General features: G+C 38.2%; 1 protein-coding gene across 1 annotated transcript in view; it reads left to right on the forward strand.

The window, feature by feature from the left end:
- Positions 1-476: 476 nt before the first annotated feature.
- The window catches only part of COX10 (cytochrome c oxidase assembly factor heme A:farnesyltransferase COX10), a gene marked incomplete at its 5' end in the record, with an annotated part of 103,073 nt that continues 82,853 nt past the window's right edge, over positions 477-20,696 (forward strand). The window contains 3 exons of the mRNA XM_010166241.1: positions 477-601; positions 2,270-2,591; positions 10,917-11,041. Of these exons, the coding sequence (XP_010164543.1) occupies positions 477-601; positions 2,270-2,591; positions 10,917-11,041 (572 nt within the window). The remainder of the gene's footprint in view (positions 602-2,269; positions 2,592-10,916; positions 11,042-20,696) is intronic.

Genomic DNA, 20,696 nt, shown 5'->3' on the forward strand with positions numbered 1-20,696 from the left:
GCTGTGAGTGGTCCCTGGCGCTGCTCTATAGAGTGACACGCAGCGCTTGTATAAATCTGTGTGTGTTTATTTATGTACCGGTATAGGCGTTGTGTCACACAGGGGTGTCCTCTTGGTGCGTTTGACTTTGGTGCTGCCCCAGGTCAACTGCTTCCTTTCAGTGCTGCTTGTGCCGTTTTGCCAAGATAATTGTATTTCTAGCATTCATTCAGAAGTAGTCGTGGGAAAATAAACTAAAAATGCATCTCTGGAGCTGGGAGATTTGGAAGAAAACCCCCAAACTATCAGGGCAAGCCCACGCTTTCAGTTTTTTCATGTGAAGCCTGCAAACATGTTTCTCCCTACCCGAGCAGCCCTGGTTGCTGTTTGTGGGGTGTCCGGTGCCACAGCTGGCCATACACACAGCCTCAATTAGAAGCAAACGCAGTGGCAGAGAAGGAACCGGAATCTAATGTTCTAATTTTTCCTTCCAATAGGATTATTTGTCTGGCATCTGAAGAACACTGGAGTACGGCAGATACCGTGCCAGTTTGTGCATCTGTGCCGCGTAGCCAATGACAGGTTGATTACATTTCAGTACTTTAACTTCCTCAAACGAATGGTAAGTCAGGGGGTGTATTTATCCCCATGTTTCTCATTCTTTAATTCATTTTGTCCCATGTGATGAGTCCAAATGGAGCTTACTGGATAAAAAATTTTTATCCAGTAAATATTTTCATATTTACCAAGCTCAGGCAATTCCAAGCTGCTTCTTTTCAGCATTGTTTCAGAGTTAAGTGCTTGGCATTTAAAACATTTGAGGTTGGAGGAAACCCACTGTGGTGAGGACAGTGCCTTCTGTCACAGTGAGTTCTCTACCTGACAGGGGACTTTCTGTGCCTTTGAAGTGGAGCACGCATCTCGCGTTGAGAAAATGAAATTATCTTCAAAGTTGTTATTTGTTAAAATGCCAATAAGCAAATCAAATCTTGACCAGCAGTTGTACAAGTGACAGGTGGAACTCACTGGTGGAGGTAGTGTGTTCCAACTGAAGAGTTAATCAATTAATTCAAATCAAGACTCCTGAGCTCGTTAACTTAATGGACTACTTTCTATAGTGTGCTGTTAGTTTTAGGTATTAAAAGAGCTGTAATTATCATTCAAACCCTTGAAATTGTATCTTCTTCTTTGAACAGTCATATCACATGAAAGAGGATGGTAGTAAAAGACATATTTTGCTTTTCCCTGAGTTGTGTCCTGTTTGTTGTGTGGATAAGACAACTCTTACAGTGAATGATTGCTTTGACCACAAGAAGCGTGTACATCTGTAGGTATTTTTGAGCTTCAGTCCTGTATGAAGTAAGAGATGGGGGTTTATTCCACACTTCTGGGCAGCACCAGCACTTCTCAAATTGTTTTTTTTCCCCTGTTGATTTGAGCTGTATTCACATCACTCATTCAGAGTTGTAAAGTTTCAGATCCCTCTTCCTCATTATAATTATTAATGTGTAAATGATTAGTTAAAAACCAATCTTTTTATGCCTGTCTCTTGTGCTTGAAATATATAGAATATTTTATGAAAGAAAATAGAAAGATAGGAGAAGCTAAATGCTCTTTTTCTTATTTTGTGTTTTATTCTCTAAGAGCTCTGAAACAGAGGGAACAACTGTCTCATAACTTTCCTTTCAATATATGTTCATTTGAATTCCTCTTGAAGATTGTTAAGTCTAGTAAATGACCATAAAGTTTGGGATAAATATTGATAGCCTAATGTGGGAGATGATTTTATATTGTAGGACATAGATAGTTTTTCCTGGCACCTTTCTGTTTGGTTTTGGTTTTGGTTTTTTTTAATATCTTAAAGATACAAAACGTTTAATGCTTATATTTGGAGACTGGAGTTGTTATAAGCATGTGTGTACCTCTGTTTAAAGGTGAATTGTTCAGTTGTAAATCAAATGATGTTCTCTGGTGGATTAGAATATGAATAAAATAGGGTTTGTTGTTGAAACTACAAGAGAGGAAATAGTTTTATGCAAAAGCAATTTGTCAAGCTTAAGTAAACATTACTGGTGCAGTTGTGTAATGAAAAGCTGCCTTTGTAACGTCTTGTCCAACTTCAGAAACTTCTTTTGCGTGTGGAATAAGTGTTTGAAATTCAGGCTAACTCAGTCATGTCATCATAGGAAATAATTCTTCTAACAATTAGAATAATATAGCAATGTACTTGATGTTGTTAATAACCTGAAATGGACAGAAATATAATCTTAACATTTCTTATTCTATTTAGTATGTAACACAGTACAACAAAGACCTCAGCCAACGAGCCAAACCGCAGTCAGATTCAGTTACATCTCCTTTTCGCGAGCTTCAGCGATTGGATCAAGAAAAAAAGATTATACACAAAATTAGACCAGTTTCACCTGTTCTTCAACCTTTGTCTGAGACATCAGGCAGAAATGGGTTGAGAGAAATGAAATCAGGAGCAGAAACTGAAGATTCAGTCACCCCAGTAAGAGCAGAATCCAAAGACAGACAATGGAAAGAAATGAAGCTACGGCTGGATGATTTGCCAGGAATTTTGGCACGCTTGTCCAAAATTAAGCTTACAGGTACTACTGGTCATTTTTTTTACTTTTGTGCATCTTGTTTGATATCAGAGTTCTTTAGCATGTTACTGGTACTGTGTAGGTTTTTGTGTGATAATTCCCACTTTACATAGCTGGGTCAATTCCATCAAATGTGTGCAGGGATAAGTTGTTTTATGGAAGCATTTAGTAGTTTTCCCATTAAATTTGTTTGAAAACAGTCAGGAGGAGCTTGCATCGTATCGTCAGCTTTTGGGAGTCATAAGCAAATGTCAGTATAAAAAATATGGTTAAACTGGATTAGGAAGTGAATTTGCAAGCATTGTATTAAGTATTTAAAGTGGCCTAGCTTAAGTTACCAGTGTTCTGGCTTATTTACTTACATTTCACTTTAGTATTGCTTATTGTGAAATTAGTATTAAAAGTTCCAACAAAAGATAATCTGAATAGTTTCACATCTTACAAAGGAAAATGTTTGAGTGTGACCAATTAAATTTTATAAAATAAGGTATAATTTTATTTCTAGTCTATGATAGTGGTGTATCTTCAAACCAGCAGTTTCCCTTCTGGCCTAACTACATTTTCCCTAATTCTAATAGTAACACTTAAAAACTATAAATTACTTCTTTGCCAATAGGTAGTGCTATATATATTTTAATGTCTAAAGAAACTCTAATGATCTGACCATATCCTTATATCTTGTCTGTATCAGGACAAGGAACAGAAATATAATTACCTAAGCTCCTACTGGGTGCTCTCTGCAGCAGGTGAAATAAATTCTTGATAATGAAACTGTTCTTTGCCATAACAAGTTGTTCTAATAAAAATTCAGTTTACTGAATTCAGTTTACTTTTTGAGACTTTTTGTTTTGCAATATATATGTTCTCATTGTTTGTTTCTCTGTGGAAAAATCATACAAAGCATATATAGGGTATAATAGTAATTTAAATTTTTCTCTAATAAAAAGCCTTATAGTTCTCAGTGTTGATTGGGTACCTCATGTTTTGGGCTTGACAGAACTGATCTTGTCTGTATATCCAAATGTTCTTCCTCATTATTTTTTAAAAAAACCTCAAGGCTGGGGAAGGACTTTTCATAAGGGCAGTTAATGACAAAACAAGAGGAAATGGGTTTAAGCTGAAAGAGGGGAGGTTTAGATTAGATATGAGGAAGAAGTTCTTCACTGTGAGGGTGGTCAGACACTGGAACAGGTTGCCCAGAGAAGCTGTGGCTGCTCCTCCCTGGAAGTGTTCTTGGCCAGGTTGGATGAGGCTTTGAGCAACGTGGTCTAGAGGAAGGTGTCCCTGCTGATGGCAGGGGGGTTGGAACTGGATGAGCTTTAAGGTCCCTTCCAACCCAAACCAGTCTGTGATTCTATGAAGAGGGGTTTGTAGGAGGAGGTTTGTCTTTATTGGTCATAAGGCAGCGTAGAGGACAAGTAGGAAAAATACTGGGTGTAATGTGCATAGCAAGGAAACAGAGTTAGCTTTTTTTTTTGAACTTGTGCATTCATTTAGACAAATTATATATTCTGTAAAGAATATGGTGGTGTGGTTCTTTGATTTTTTTTTTTTTTAAAGAAAAATAAATTCTCTGAGGTCAGTTTTTAAGTTACAAGTGACACACAACTCAGTTGCTTTCACCCATGAGTTTCTGATAGATCTCATATCCTGTGTTGTTTTTCTGACAGACTCTTTATTTATTCTTTTTAGAGTATGAAATAACAAAAAAACAAACTCAGCATTATCCTGAAATGGGACTTCCTTATGCCCTTTTCTATTTCTGCTGCTGAAGTAAAGAGAGTGTTTGTTTGTATTCTGAACTGTAATTCACCTTTGAAAGGAAATGAGTTTAGCTATTACCATACCCTCCTGCTTCATGTAAACTGCAGCTCTTGTCACTCTGCCATTAGAAGCTCTGCCTTACCAACAGGAAAAGATTTTTGTTTATATTCTTTTGCCATGGAAAACAATTAGGGAACTTCTAATTACTTGTCTCATAATCTACCTTTTTGTGTTCACTTTCCATCCTTTCCCTGCTCTGTGGTGTTCTCTGTTGGCTGCTGTCTGAACAGCTGTATCTTACCATTGAGGCACTTGGAAACCAAATGCTTTATCTGATTAAGTTCTCATAATTATAAATGTCACTGTTTTCAACTTTGTCCCAAAGTTCATGTGTAGCTGAAAATAGGAAAGGAGATGTGAAGGTACAGTAATAAGAGAAAATTCTAATAATTTCTAATGCAAACACATTAAGAATTTCAGGTTGTCTTGTCTTCTTAATTTTAAGTTTACATTTAAGTGATATTTTTTCCCAGTGATTGCAGATGAAAACTAAGATGAGCTATATGCAAAAACACAGGAAAATTAAACTTCAGTTTTTAATTTGGCAGAAGTGTGATGAAGGCACGATATGAAAAATCTTGAGTATTCTCATTAGATATTTCTTTATGGTTTGGGGAGATTTTCTCATTGTTGCTCTTGCAGTAAAGGATGTCTTGCATGTTGGTCTTTTGGTGAAAACAACCAGCTAGATGTAGAGCACCATATATAGCACCTGTCTGAGAACTGGGTGTATCAGCATGAGTTAGATGTAAACTTAACTGGTAATTTCTAAACAGCTGTAGAATTTTTAATCTAGCATGCAAGCTCATTGAGGAAGGGGCTTTGTCTTCAGTGTATCTATCTCTACTGTGCCTGGAAGAGCACTAACTCCAGGCTACCAAAACATGGATCTCCTTTGGAAAGTTTTACTAGAGCCTGTATGTTTCAAACATTTATCTAACTTTCCTTTATCCTGTGTTTTAATGTAGTACAGTTAACATTTTTTATTTGTGTTCATGAGCATATTAATTTGTCTAAAGATTGTTTTTTTTTTATTCACAACTGTGTATTAACTGGTTGCTGTTTACCCAGAGATCATATGCACAGTCATAGACTGTCCCCCAAAGTCTATATTCTTTTACAGCATCTCATTGCAAAGCACTTTTACCTTCCAACTGTTCAAAGGTGGTTTAGAGTTTTGGTAGTATTTTTTTTTTTTTCAAAGTCCATTTTAATAGTCAGTCCATGAAAGCATGGTGAGCATTGCTTTCCTGTGCTGATCACTGGAGACTTGTTTCAGATCTCATCAGAGTGGCTTCTGCACTTGGTATCTTGCTGTGGTTTGGGGTGTGCAGTATCCATGCAGAATGATGGGGACCTCAAAGAGATGCTTCAGGAAGTCATCTAATCTATTTTCCCTCGAGGCAGGATCACATTTAGGTAGATCATTCCTGGCTTGACGTTGCTTTGTCCGTTCTTAAAGCCAACCAGGGAATATACAGCTTCCCTGGGCAGTATGCAGTGGAGTGTTACTGCCCTTACTGCTGAAAAATGTCTGTGTCTTAACAGAAACTCTCCTTTGCTCCACTTAAGTATGTTACTATTTCTCCAAAGACCAAGAAATCTGGAAACTTTCTCGAAGTAAACTTAGATTTTGCTGTTTCATTCACCTTGAGGATGTGAGATGTTTGGTTATATCTAGCTCTTGAAGAGTTCAACCCAGTGTCCTATTAGTGTTATGTAAGAAGAGTTGACAGTAAATTATCTGGTTTTGTCATGGTCTGTACCGTAGAGCTAAAATAGACCGGCCTGAGGTGTTTACACCTCTGTAAATCTGGAGTAATTTAGTCATCTTTAATAGTCGTTCCAGGGTTTACTGTGGTCAGGTTAGAATCAAACCTATTGTGCTTTTTCCTCATGAGAGTGTAATGTGCATGTTATGGACAGAATCATGAGACTGAGATAATCAATTCTCTGAGGAGGCCCATAAATTTGTTTGATGTTTGTTTTTAAGGTAAAGATTTACATACCGTTTTGATACCATCTGATCATTAATACCTTCTTCCACAGGCAGGAGGATGTGGCCATTCTCCAGTCACGTGCCAAAATTCAGGACTGGAAGCATCTATGCTTTAGTTTTCAAATATTTTTAAAAATATTTGAGTCTTGGCACAGAGAAAACATGTTTCATAAATTGAAAAGGGGGAGTTTCTGGCTTGACATAAGGAAAAAGGAAAAGTCTCACCATGAGGGCAGTCAAACTTTGGATCACGTTGTCCAGAGATGATGTGAAATTTCCATCCTTGGAGATGACAAAGCCCCAAGGGACCTGGCCTGAATTCATCATTGACCCTGCTTTGAACTGGAGGTTGGACTTGATCACTTGAGATCCCTTCTAGTTTGAATTACTCTGTGTTGGTGCTAGACAACATTGGACAAAAACCTAGGAGTAAAGACTACCAGCTACAAAATTGTGGTTTCTATGTCATGGACTTACTGACCTACATTTAAGACTTACAAAGTTAGCAAATGTGATAACTTATGAACATTTTCTTTCCATATGTCCCCTTTTAAGAAAATAATCCTGCCTTGTTTACTAGAAAACAGTTGGAATTTATTGAATGTATTGCTTACATATGAATTTGTGTCTGTGTGTTAGCAATTCTCTAGCACAAAAGTATTCAACTGGCAATCAGAAGCCTGAGACATTTTCTGCTGGCTTACAGTTACGATGTGATCATGAACATCCTGCTTCATCTCTGTGTCTGTTGTGTATTTGTAAAATGAAGATGATGGATATCCAGCTTTGCATAATGGTTCTGAGTGTTACTAAACTAGCATGCTGTGTAATGGAGCAACAAGGACTAAATAAGGTGCCTATGTTGTGTTCACCTAAAAATCTGGTAACAGCCACTCCAGTAAAAAAACATATTTGCTTTAGTGGAGTTCCAGTGTGTTTCCACTTTATTCTGCAATAGTTAGGCATTTATTATGGCTTTTATTCTTTAAATGGTAGCTTTAATATAGCCAGAAACTTTGACAAAGATTTATCACTACTAATTGTTTAGATTATTACTATTCTACATTTGTTCTCAGTTCTAAATATATTTCATACGCCTGTCAAAGTAGTTCCCATTTTGTGATTATTAAAACAGTAACTATTATCCTATCAAAGAAATAAAACTTAATAGTGGTAGCTCTCTGGCAATTTGTTTTCCATGCTACAAAGAAAACTAATGAAATAAAAATAAAGTACTACTGCAGAGCATTTTTAAATTGTTCAATAGTGGTAGTCTCTTTTACCATCTTCTCTGTTCATAATATTGGACTTGAGTTTTATACGATATGATGCAAAGACTTGTTTCAAATTATTGTCCCAGATTTAATTTTGCTTCAGCAGTCTGGCCTTCTTTAGCATGAAGATTATAATCTGCAACAAAACATAGATATGCCTACACCCAGACAAATCTAAGTTTATAAAGGAAACATTGGTTGGATATATAGCACTAATGCTGATGCTACATTTAGCTTTCCAGAAACCAGTCTGAAAACTGGAAGGAAAATTCCATCACCTTTTGGAATTCTGGTTTCCTTTAAGGATTTTATAAACATTTGTAATAAAACAGTGAAATTTTTTCTCAAATTAAAGTATAAATGTACTTGGTTTGTCCTTCCATATGTACTGGTATATCATCAGTACAGGAGTAGAAAGGATATCTAAACCTGAATTGCTTTGCTTTGGCTTTCTATGCTTTTATTTTGACTTGGCTACTTTTTAATAGGAGGTAAACAAAATATGGCATAGTGATTCACATGCTATAAATACCAATACAGGGATTTATCAAGATTTATCAGATCGTGTTACAATGAAGCTGAAGAGGAATAGAAAGAATACTGTACACTGTAGACTTCTTGAATGTGTTTTTATGCTAGAAACATCTAATTCACTCTTCTGGTCACCAATCCATTAGTATTTTCTTTTTCATTTACATTGAAATTGAACACAAATGCCCCTTGTTAATATTTGTTAAAGCTAAAGATGTTTAAAAGGTTGAAAACTAGGTTTAGGCTGAGATCATAAGTTTAAATCCTGGCTTCCCTTTGAAGAGCATATGTAATGCCAGCTCTCATCAACAAATCTTGAAAGGATCAATTCCATCTATTATGCAATAAGATGAAGTTAATTTGGCCCCTAAAGCACTAAACTAACAGGGATTAAAAAACAAACAGAGTCAATGACCTCATTCCCTTGATGTGATCTCAATTAAATACACTTTTCCTCCATGAGGAAAGTAGAAAGAGTAAATTATTGCTTCCACAGAAAAGAAAACAAACTTCCCAGTCCAAAGGGAATATTTTCTTATTTACTCTTAACGTGTTACATTTGAATTGCCGGGCAGTGACACAAGCAGGGAATGCCTTGTGTTCAGAGCACTGCCCAAACAACTGAGAATACCTGTTTCCATGGGATAAAGTGAGAGGATGTACTACAAGCTTTTCTGATGAGATCCTGATAAGTCACACTGAAATGACTGGCTGAAATTAATCTGGAGAAATCAATGGAGGCTTTAATTAGTGCTGTAGCTGTACAGTATTAGAATTTCTTTGAGGTCAGTGTAATGGTAATGTTACACTGGCTGTTTGCCAATCTGCTCCACCTCCCTCAGTAAATGAGTTGGTGTTTTCCCTTAATAAATTGGTGTAAAGTGCTCTCTAAGATAAGTCTTAATTAAATTCTTGTCTAGAAGTGTGTGATTTATTATGCAAAAAATAGAATGTAATCTCACTTAGAAATGCGAATGCCACTGATTCGCCGTCATCTTTCATCTTTTCAGTGTATTTTTTCACTCTCTAAGTTGTAAACCAATGCATTTCATATTTTCTTGTGTGTTCTACTAAGAAGTATCCAAGAGTTTTGAAACCCAAGATGCTGTTGTATTTCTAGAGTAAATGGGGGTCCAGTCTTTCAGAAATGATCAGTATCTGTGTGGGGTTACAGAATCGCTGGTTATTTCACAGCTTCTCAGAGGTGTAAGGCTTCATTGTAGCTTCACTGTATTTTAGAAGCAGCCGCTGTGGTGAGAGCCGGGTGCTGCCCTCGGCAATGCTGTCGGAGGGGATCAGAGCCAGGGACGTAGCTGGGAGTCGGGCAGAGACCCCGGCACAGCGCGCTCGCTGCCAGCCCGTGCGGCAGCCATCGCACCCTGCGAATCCGTGACACGGCTGAACAATTAATATGTATCATAATATTATGTATATTATTATAATAATATTCAGCTGCCAATGGATTTTTGTACTTAAATGAAAGTTTTAATGAGCGGCAAATTTTCCTCGCTGTCTTTTTAGGTTTACATCCTAAGGTTCTTACGCAGACACAGTTCTTAAAATTAGCACTTTGCATGTGCATCCTTGCTGGCAGGTGTCTGCAGTGACATTTAATTTTTCATCTCAAGTAACACTGCTTAGTAGATAATCCAGGTATTTCCAGTCAGCAAAGGTTATTTATTTGTCATGTAACTTGAGAGGACACTAGGAATTGGGAAGATAAGAACATTTTGATTCTTTAACTTGAGCTATCTGAGGTCTGGAACATGTAATTACATGCAAAATATTATTTAAATACTTTGTTTAATTACTTTTAATTTTAGATTGTAAGGTTCAAGGTCACGAGCAAGATATTCAGTAAATGTGCTAGCTTTTATAGTATAAGAAATTTTTCATGCGTTATTTCTTGGCAAAAGTGAGATTCGTAAGACCTGTTATTTGGGTAATCGCAGTATTAGGGTCGAGACTCGGGTAACTTTAATTTTAAGGATGTGATTTGCAATGCTGTACTAATGTTACAGTTTTGGATGGCAAAACTGAAATGGATTTTTATTAATTCACTCAGATTTTGAGGCCTTTCAATATTGCTAGGCCCATGTGATGATGTGATTGTACCTTCTGCCTGAAGTGGGCATGGCAAATGGGAACAGTGTGGGCAGATACTGAACAGTGAAGTTACTGGCCTCACCAGCTGTAGCCTACATGCCCCGAGTCTCTTTTTGCCTTTCTGCACTGCTTAAGTCTCTGCTATAATTTGATATACTGCTTATCTCTCGGTTCAGGTTTGGTTTTTTTTTTACTGTTTTACTTCCATGTTGGGCTTTGCAGTGGCAGTTGAGTTATTGGGACAGATGTGTCTCATGTAAGTGTTGTGTGAGGCAGTTTGATTCTGTAGCAAATCCATAAAATAGGGAATACAGGCACAAGTTTTATTCTCACCTCTTCTACTAATGTGCTGATGCTTCTGGGTTTCTTATTTCATCCCTGGCAGCTCTCCTTCTCATCTTTGCCTTCTTTATGTAGAGTATTAGTATTAATAGTTCCTGGAGCTGCTTTGATTCATAGAACTTGAAAAGTTAACATTAACATGAAAAGTTAACCTGCACAAGGGTTCTTACAGAGTTTAAAAACTTTAGCGGTGTGTAGAAAGGAGATGGTTTCGTGTTGATGCCTTGAACTGTGCTCTCGCTTGTGTTGCAGCTCTGGTTGTAAGCACCGCGTCTGCTGGCTTTGCCATGGCCCCGGTCCCTTTTGACCTGACCTGTTTCCTGCTCGCCTCCCTCGGAACCGGACTGGCGTCCTGTGCTGCCAACTCCATCAATCAGGTCAGTGCATTTCTTCATCTGTACCACAAACTGGTATCCTGGCTTCTGAATTGCCACCAAGGAGCATAAACTGGGAGGGAGGCCTGTACCCTCAGCTGCTGCATGAGCTCTGAGCCACTAAAACTGCCACCGCGAAAGGAATACATGTCTGAGGATTAAAGTATAGTTGCTAGACACAGTGTGTTTATTGAGAATTAAGCTGATGAGGTTTTAAGCCTTTCAGTAATAATGTTTGTCTTGATAATACCAAGCCTGGGTCACTGAAAATGACATAGGAAGAACTGTGTAATTGGAGTATAAGAATAGCCATTGGGGCTCCAGCCTTACCAGCCTGGTTCCTTGGTTGTGTCATGGAATGACCTTGTCAGATGTGTTTAAAGAATGGCTCAGAGCACCTTTCTAAGTGTCTGTAGTGGGACTTTAGGTGGGCTTTGTGTGCTTCTGTTTGGGCTGGACTCAGGGTATCTCCTGCACATCTACAAAACATACTGAAAATCTCCGTCGTGGTAGCTGTTTCATGCTGGAGTTGTTCCAGGTGCCTGAACTTGAACTCCCTTGCACGTGTGAATGTGCCTGTGGAGCTTGGTGCTGATCTCTCAGCTCGCCTGAAACCCCGCTGTGAAGCAAAGATGCTGTTAGGCTCTTCCTAAGTCCCAAAGGTGACCCTAACTAGTAAGCAGGTAACAATGCTTCTGGTGTTGAATGGAGTTACAGGGCATAGTAGCCACAAGGCACTTTCAGTTATAAATATGTCCTGGAAAAAGAAGTGGCAGTAGAAGTGCCACCTTTGATAGCACCTTCTGCATTCACATGGAAGATGGAGAGGGCTGAGTCGTGGGACCTTGTGAATGGAACAGGGGATGGGGGTTTCCTGTGATCTACATCCTGGAGTCACCTAGATTGAGTTGGGCTCTTTGATGTTTACACCTTATAACAGCTCAGCTGTAGGCACCCGATGTGCTTTTTGAGATCGTACCCATAAGCACACATCTTGCTCAGACTGAAGTGAGTACAGGTTTTACTCTTCTTAAAACTGGGGTAGGCAGATAACTTTGTGTCTTTTTTTCTCTGCAAAATAGGAAGGATGCTGCATGACTTTCAGTTGCTTGGAAATATTTAAGTAGTTTACCTAACTTGAAACCACTAGGTAGCCTTGAAAAATAATTTTAAGAAAGTCACACTATTTTCTGGAGTATACATTTGCTTGTCACATACATACTTTTCACACAAACTCTGGATAGAAAAGCTGTCATAACTAAGGTGAAGCTTTCTTGGTTTTGATAAAATTTTTCCTTTACTACAGGTTTTTCATTTTGTCACTTATCAATCCTTTGAAATATTTACTGTCCTGTTTACTTTCACCTTTGATATGGATAATACTGGACTAAGAGGAGAATTAATTATTTGTTTAGAGACTCCTGTGCAACTTATCTTTCTTGAGATTTTGATAGATCTTCCTAGAGATGATATTCACACACAAATAGCTGGTTTTCTTTGTCTTCAGCTCCCATGTATTTCTCAGTGTTGTATTTTGTCCCAGTAGTAACCACTTGTTAAACTTTTGGAAGTCACTTTTAAAAATCTTGCAGTACTTGGGAGTACCCAGAATCCTGTGCCATAATTTTGGAGGTTTGCTGGGATGGGAAAGGAAACCTAAGAGTGCAATAACTTTGTGCTTGAGCTCATAACTCACTGTTTATTCACAGCTATCTCACCATAGGAACAGCTGTTAATACGCCCTTAAATAGAGAAGCTTACTCCAGCCTCACAAAGTGTAAAGCTGTCTTTCACAATCTCAGCTGAATGCTTTAAGTTTTCACACTCGCTCATGTGAAGGCACTTGCCTGTGTAGGCAGACCTTCACGGCAACTAGTTTTATTAAGGAAAATAAAGAAGCAGAGTTGGTAACAAAGCAAATGACAAGAGCTGTGGGCTATGACCTTGTTTATCAATAGATCCTTTCAGTCAAACAGTGTGCCTTTCCCGGTGTTGCTGTTGGTGCAGTGTCTGAATTGTCTGGGAGTTCAATTTTTGATCAATTCTGTAAGCTTGGGTATCCGACTCAGAACTTCCTTTATTGCTACTTTGCTCTGTCCATTGCTCCCCATACGCATCCTCTTCTCTGGCAGCTCATGACTCATGCTTCCCTTGTTGCTCCTTGCTATCCCTTGAGGACCTTTTTATATGATAACCGTCTTTCCGCTTCCCATATTGCTATAAATCTGTACATCTTTAAGGGCAACTCGTCTTTCCCACTCCTCATTTGCCTGATAAATCTGTGTTCACAATTTACAGCCCTCAAATATGTCGTGGGAAGGTAAAGTGTCGATTGCATAAGATTCTTCCCCATGATTTAGGACAGGATGTGAGGAGTCTGGTCCTGTGAAAATGTAATAGAGATTCTGTAGTATTCATGGAAATATTGATACAAACTTTTAACTGTTCAGATTCTGTGGTTTGGATTTTTTTTTTTCCTTCTCTCAACCACTTCATTTTAGCAATCTGGAAGGAGCTGAAGCCAGTTTACCCCCCTTGAATTAAGTTGAATTAACTATTTAAGTTGCATTCACTACTGGGGAGGGAGCCAGGACTCTGCACAGAGACCAAGGAGTCATATTTTGTTTCTTTACAAAGTGGGTCTAAAATAATCTTTTAATTATCACTTGCTCTCTCTGTTTCAGGTGGCTGTATTTCATACTTGAAACATTTTTTTTCCTAACCACAAGAGCTAGAAAGTTACAAAAAATTGCCAGAGTGGAGGTTCTTGCCCCACTTTCACTGTCCTTAACAAGAAAGCAATAATTAAAAAATGCTGGGAGTTGTCAACATGGTGTTTTTCTGTTGTTTATAGAACTACAATCTGGATATTTATCAACCAAAGGCATGCATTTACTAACAAGTTTCACAACCTGTAAATTCTAAATTCTAGCTATACTTCCCAATGCAAGTAGAAATAACTTAATTATTATGGTTTTTGGCTGTTGTTGGGGTTTTGTTTGTTTGTTTCAAAAGGACAGTGAAAAAGTTGCATTTGAAAAAACACAAATCCTGGAAAATACAGACAAAAAGTGCTTGAGCCTGAGCTTGCTTTGGGGGGAACCGTGGTGCCTCTTCTACAGCAAGGTCACTCTAGAAACCTCTGTGTAGAAAACGTCAAGAAAAGTATCTTGGAATAATTTATGTTAGACAGTAGTTTGATAGAAACAGAATCTCTCAGGCTGGTGGAAAATGTTATGAATTCTAGAGATCTGAATAAATATTCCTTGGGTTTTCCTGAAGAGCCTGTTGGGTCTGTGGGCTTTAAGGGAGTCAACTCCTGCTGGAAGGTGCCAGAGGAAAGATAGCGTTTTATTTCTCTGCTCCTCTACCAGCAGTTCTGCCTCTGCCTCACTCCTTGGTATCACAATACTTCAGAGTTGTACTTCACACCTCATCTAGCATTTTAGTGGCACGTTAATCCAGTGGTCCCTGGTTCTCTTCCACATCATGCAACACTGTGTTACATCCTTCAGCCCTTCAGTATTGTACTACAACATGTCACCACTTTTCAGTCCCACCTGCTAAAACTTTTTTTTTTCTCTTTTTCTAATGGCACTCTTTCTTTTTTCCATCATTGAAGTAACTTAAAATTATTTTAGACAGGTGTTCTTTATTGGTGTTCTATCTTTTCAAAATAATAAATATTTTACAGTGGTTTTTAATTAAAAAAAAATCTCTTTATGCATTTACCAAGGAAAAGACTGAGACACATTTTTACTGTAATATTACTAAGCTAGCCAAAACCACTGGAAAATCTCATTATAAGAGATCAATCTTACTAATTGCCGTTATGGTAAGGAAATGGAAATATGTTCTGGGGTTTCGTCTTGTAAACACTGCATGTTAATCTTGAATAAAACAAATAATTATTCCCAGTATATAATTTCCTGTATACTCTCTGCTTTCCTCCTTCTTTCAGTGTTGTATATTGGTATGGATACACAAGAAGGTATTTTACCTTAGTGTTGTTCTTTACAAGAGACAAAAAAGAATAATCAAAACATTGGTGTTCTCATTGGTGAAGACCAATTTTGTAACGTATTTTTTCCCATCCTATGCTCATTCTGCCATAGAAATGGAGTGGGAGAAAATTCTATTAAGTTAGTTGATAATCTGCTTTTTTGTAGCTCTGGTTTTTGATGATTTTTGAAAGCTGACTCGTTTCAAGGAGTAGTCTTACATTTATATTATGGAGAAAACATGTCATTTTTGAGACTTCTAAGATACTAGCCTCTGATTTATGGAGAAGGAGATAAAACATGAAGAGATGTTTACAACACAATACACGGCATTAAAATGTTACAGGAATCACACACACGTTTTATATGTCAAGTACATTCTTCTGTAACTGCAGCACGGTTAAAAAGTGGGAGAGAGCTATAAAGATGAAAGCAGGATGTTTAAAATGCTTTGAGTTTAGTAACCAAGAGATAAAATGATGTGGTTAGATTTGACTGATGGTACCTTGAAAAGGAAGCAGACTGGATGGAATATCTTAGCTGAAGTTAGCTGAAAACAAGAAATGTAGTAAATATGTTAAACAGAATGAGAGAACATGTAAGACCAGTTAACATCCCCATCCCTTCAAGGTCTGACCTGATGGCTGCCTTTTGCTCTTAATGTCATCCTCTCTTGACAGTGATGATCCTTAGAAGTGTAGTTGTAATGGGCAGGAAGGATGGGTCTGGTGTTAGAATAATGGGGTGAAATTCAGGATCTGGGTTTGGTTTCCAGTCTGTGGACCTTGTGTGTGATCTTTGTCTTAGGACAAACTGTGATGGTCATTTGGATACTGCAGTGATGGGCACCAGGCTAAAGTCAAAATAGAGCTACCTCTCCTCCAGTTTTTAATCCACTTACTATCTCTGTCCTGCCAGAAGGATAACTGTAGTCTTAAACTTTTATGATATTTTGCTCTTCTGTTATTACTTGATTGAGCAGTACTCACAAAGCAACTTTAAAAATTCTAAAAAAATAAGCCTACTTAGATAAGCAAATATTGACTAATCTAGAGAAAGGTCAGCTGAAGCTTACAAATGTAGTAGCATTTTGAAATCTTCATGGTACCTCCATTGCCTGCAGATGAGGCTGTAGTTCACTGTAGTGATGGTCTCAAGGCAACATTTTGACAGTTGTTTTTGCAAATATGGGTTAATCAGCAATACTTGGACTACAGGAAATAAAATGGACAAGTTGACACAATTCATACCATAATGGCCAAGCCACAGAGTCATCAGTTGCAGTCACGCTGATGTGTTTTTATACCTGTGCAATGAGGTGATGCTTGTTGTATATTTATAGTTTTATGAACTACCCGATGTTTAAGGTCACCTAATGGGGTGAAAGGAGTAGGAAAAAGTAAGTTTGAGGGTGTTTTGAATTTTGAAGTAAATGTTATGAAAGAATGCATGGTGCTGATTGTCAAAAGTCCAACACCTTGTTCCTCTCTCAAGATATATTGGCTGTAATTGTTATAGCTTGCTGGGCCAGTAAAAATTGTAATTCATTTTTCAAGGAGGAAAAAAACTCCATGAGGAATTAGTTATCCTGAACACCTGCATGGTGGGGAGGAGGAGGAGGGTGGCTGGGAGATGTGCCGCCAGCTTCCATGGTAGAGCCGGGTATTCTCCTTATCAACTCCACATTTTGTTTCAGGCTTGTCAAGCAGTAACAATCATGATTTTATGTGAATGAGCTGCAGCATCACAAATAGTTTTTAAGTGTTAACCCTTATTTCCCTTGTTACCCACCAACCCGTCAAACGATTTTTTGAGTAAGAAGGAACCTGGGAAGTTCATATGTGGTTGGGTCCCACTGAGCTTGTGAGCATGGAGGTTTTTTTACTTGTATCTTCTCTTGTTTCTGCAAGTTCTATAAACACTCTCGTTTTAGCTTGATCAGAGGCCCTGCAATACTCCACCTTTCTCAGTTTCCCCATCTGAGAGATGTTTAATGCAGAGGTTTTGATCATAGAAGGAAAAATGGTTCACATTGGGCTGTCAGACCCCAAGTAAAATGTTTGCTTTCCATGGCTGTGAAAAATAACTTGAAGTGATGTGACATTGGTTGTTGTGTTGCTTTCAGAGAGCGCTGCTGTGGTTTCTGCACAAATCTATAGAGAAATCTGTTACAGGATTGAAGCAACAGAAAAAAATAAAACAAGGGTTAAACTAATGCACAGAAAGTGGTGGTTAGTGATAGATGTTCGATTATTGAAGAAATGGAAAAGAAAAATAGCAGGAGTCTGTCAGGCCCTCAGACCCCTTCCTCTTTATTTCCCCGTGAAGAAATTCAACACTAAAGAGAGAACAGCAGTCCTTCTTTTTATATTCCCCCAAACCAAGTGGTTTTTTGGTGTTAGCTCATCATGCCTAAACTTTTCCTACCAAATATGTTTTAGTGAATGTCTGAAGGCGTGTAGTGGGAACTTGTATTCCGATGCTGATGTTGTTAACATGCTCTTGTTCAGACCCAAGTTGGAGGAGATGATCTCTGTCAGATCATCCAGCCCACCTCTACTCAATGCAGGGTTTTTCCCAAGTAATCTCCTCAAAGTACTTTCTTGTCCACTTTTTGAAAGCTCTAAAAATATTATTTTTTGCTTCTTCCCCTAGCAGATTGCTACACTGCCATGTTTGAATGAGAGAACTTCTTTTAAACGCCGACAAAAATTGCTCCATACAGCGTATTTGAAAAATCAGGTAGTTGAATGATGAGTTAAAAGTGATTTAGGAAGAACCTAAAATGACTTTCCAAGGTTTTAGGTTTCCAAATCAAAATATTTTATACCTAGCTAATAGCACCTTTCCCTTCCTGCGTGCATCCTGACTGAGCCCACTGGCAGGCTCTTACCCTTTTCTGGCTGGAAATGGAGAGTGAGTCAATCAGGCTGCACTCCTGGATGTTCATTTGGGATTAACACCTGATGCATCTCTGTCTCTCTCTGAAGTCCCCTTTGTTTTGACTGAGCAGATTGCCTGCAGCAGGCGGCCTTGCCTTTCATCTACCCCCCCACCCCCAGTGATCAAAAGATTGTCAGGAGTGGTTATTAAAACCTGGTGGTTTGCTCTGGAGTACAGGGCTGTCAGTGTTGGAGGCAGCTTGAGATGTAATTTACAGTATATAATAAATATAAGAGAAGTGCAACACTGGGAGTCTATCTCGTGCTCTAAAGTGTGCTGATATATGCTGCTTTGATATTTTAACTGCTAGGCAGCTTTCATTAGTGGTCATTGAAGATCATAACTTACGGCTCCATCGGATGATTCATAATTGCAACAGATCAAGTTAGTGTGTAGGAATCCTTGATATCAAGTAGGAATGGCTCAGCTTGTGGAGATGTATTTCATGAGCAGTGAAAATGATGAGCATTAATGAGAACCAAACTCTGAAGGACCGATAAATTTTAAATGCAGAGATTATCTTTACAAAACAGAAATTATTTGACCTACAACTGAAACTTGATAAAGGATCTTGGGAAAATATTATAAATTAATGCATACCATTGTTGGAAGAAATTCTCTTTCCTTATAAGCGTGTTGTATGAGTATGGTACATGAAGAGTCTTCGAAAGAAAGTGGATGGCTTCCACTTGGAAGGGACACTTGGACCCTGGTCGCTAAAGTGAGATGTTCACCAAACACAATGAAAATAAATAAAACAGCATCCTTTTTTACTACTTTGCCTCCCTCTATGGCATTCATTATTGGCATAAAGCTTCAGATTTTAGAGGAGTTTAAATAAAAATGTTTTTATTTTATTTTTTTCTTTTATGTTACAGTTTGTGTGTATTAAGATCCAACAAAAAGTGGATAAAAAGTGGTATTTAATGTGCTTCTTCTGGAAGCACAACATTATGGATGGATCATCATGCTTCCTGGTTTGATAAAGACATCTTTTCTGTAGATGCACAAAATAAGTACATCCCATTGTTTGATATTTAGTTAACAGGGCAATCAGTGTAAGAATTGGGTGCACACTTTCTCTCCCTGTTTACATTTATTGATGAGCAGTTTATGTCCTAAATGAACACCAGGAAGTGGGTAGGATGACAAATGGTATTTTACAGAGAAGATGTGACTTGTTGCTCCTTCACGCTCCCAGGACAGTGCAAGGGAAGCAGTCCTGTGGTGTGCTTTCTCCCAGCTGAAACTGTCCTTTCATCCACGTAGGCTTTGGTGATAGACATGGGCTGAGAAGGAATACAGAGAAAATTCTTGTTGTTATTCTGAAATATCGATCTGACAGACAGGAATTTTCGGGTGGTAGCTGCAGAAACTACGTAACTTCTGTGTGTACATGAAACGTCAAGATGACACGTTTTGATGCTACAGGAAGTTTTATCTCTGGAAATACTGGTGGCAAGTGAGGTAGGGGGAAAGGAAAGAAATAATTTACCAAATGATTAATTGTCAGGAATACTTCAGTGGTGTGGGGTTCCCTTTAGATCCAATGCCAGATTTCCCCTGGAAACTCTGATCACAGGCAGAACAAAGGAATTTCAAAGGACTGAAATGATGGAATGTGGAGAGAGCACTAGACAAAAGGGAAAACCTAGTACTTAATAAGATTTATCTGGCCTTTTGATCCATAGGGGTATTGCCTTTCTAAGCTTAGAAAAGGAAAAGTGAAAATAACCAGTTGATATTTTTTTTGTCAGTATTTAAATACATGTTTTGACATTTTCTAAAGAACTGTGAATTTCTTCAGCAATGCAAGTATTAAACTCTAACCTTATTAGATAATTAGTGAAATGTAATTTTCTTTTTGTAATTTAAATGGTGTTATATTAATCCTGTTTATTTCTTTGAGTTAGACTCCTGACGATTTCAAAGACAACAATCCAGTACCTTGTGTACTGTGCTGTACGAAAAATAATGAGTATGCGGTGAAGTACGACTCACAAGGGTTAAGGAAAATTATTTCCTGGTTCCCTGAAATAGTCTACCAATACCAGTTCTTTAGGGAATAGCTCATTGAAACACAAACCCTGAGCATTCTAACAGTCCCTTTCTTTTTGAATTGTTTTAGGGTCTTCTCTTCATATTTCCATTGTTAAAAAATACTGTGTAAATGCCAGGAGTTCAGATTCTGCTTTGTCTTCCTAATGTTGGGTAGGATTTATGTGTAGTAGAATGGATTAAAAGTCCTCTTTCTTTAATTTTGCTTGAGTTTCCTTGCTGTTAATGCAAAGTTTTACTCTGCTTTGTCTTTGTTACATGCTACAGTTATGAACAACTGTAGCCATGAAGAGTGGACCTAATGAGCAGAGTGCTGATCTTGCTTTGCAACTAGCATTGGCAAAGGCAAGTAGGGCTGGAGCAAGCACTCATAATGTTCTTGTTTGTGTGGACTGCAAGGTGGTGATTTACCTTATGTGGCTTTTGACTTATTTTTTCCAAAGCTCAAAGCTCCAAGATTTTACAGTAGAGCCTAGTGCGAAGTTGATTCTGCTGATCTGATCTGACAGAGCTCAGTAGGGTGTTTTGGGCAGGCTGGTGTCCAAAGGGAATCACCTCTTTCTCTGTCATAGCTGAGCAGAGAGAAGGAAGAAGCGATACCTCTAGGTGATGAGGAAAGGGATGAGGAGGGTCTTGGCACACCTTTGCTAGGAAAG

This window comes from Antrostomus carolinensis, unplaced genomic scaffold (assembly GCF_000700745.2).
Source record: "Antrostomus carolinensis isolate BGI_N321 unplaced genomic scaffold, ASM70074v2 scaffold5084, whole genome shotgun sequence".
Taxonomy (NCBI): domain Eukaryota; kingdom Metazoa; phylum Chordata; class Aves; order Caprimulgiformes; family Caprimulgidae; genus Antrostomus; species Antrostomus carolinensis.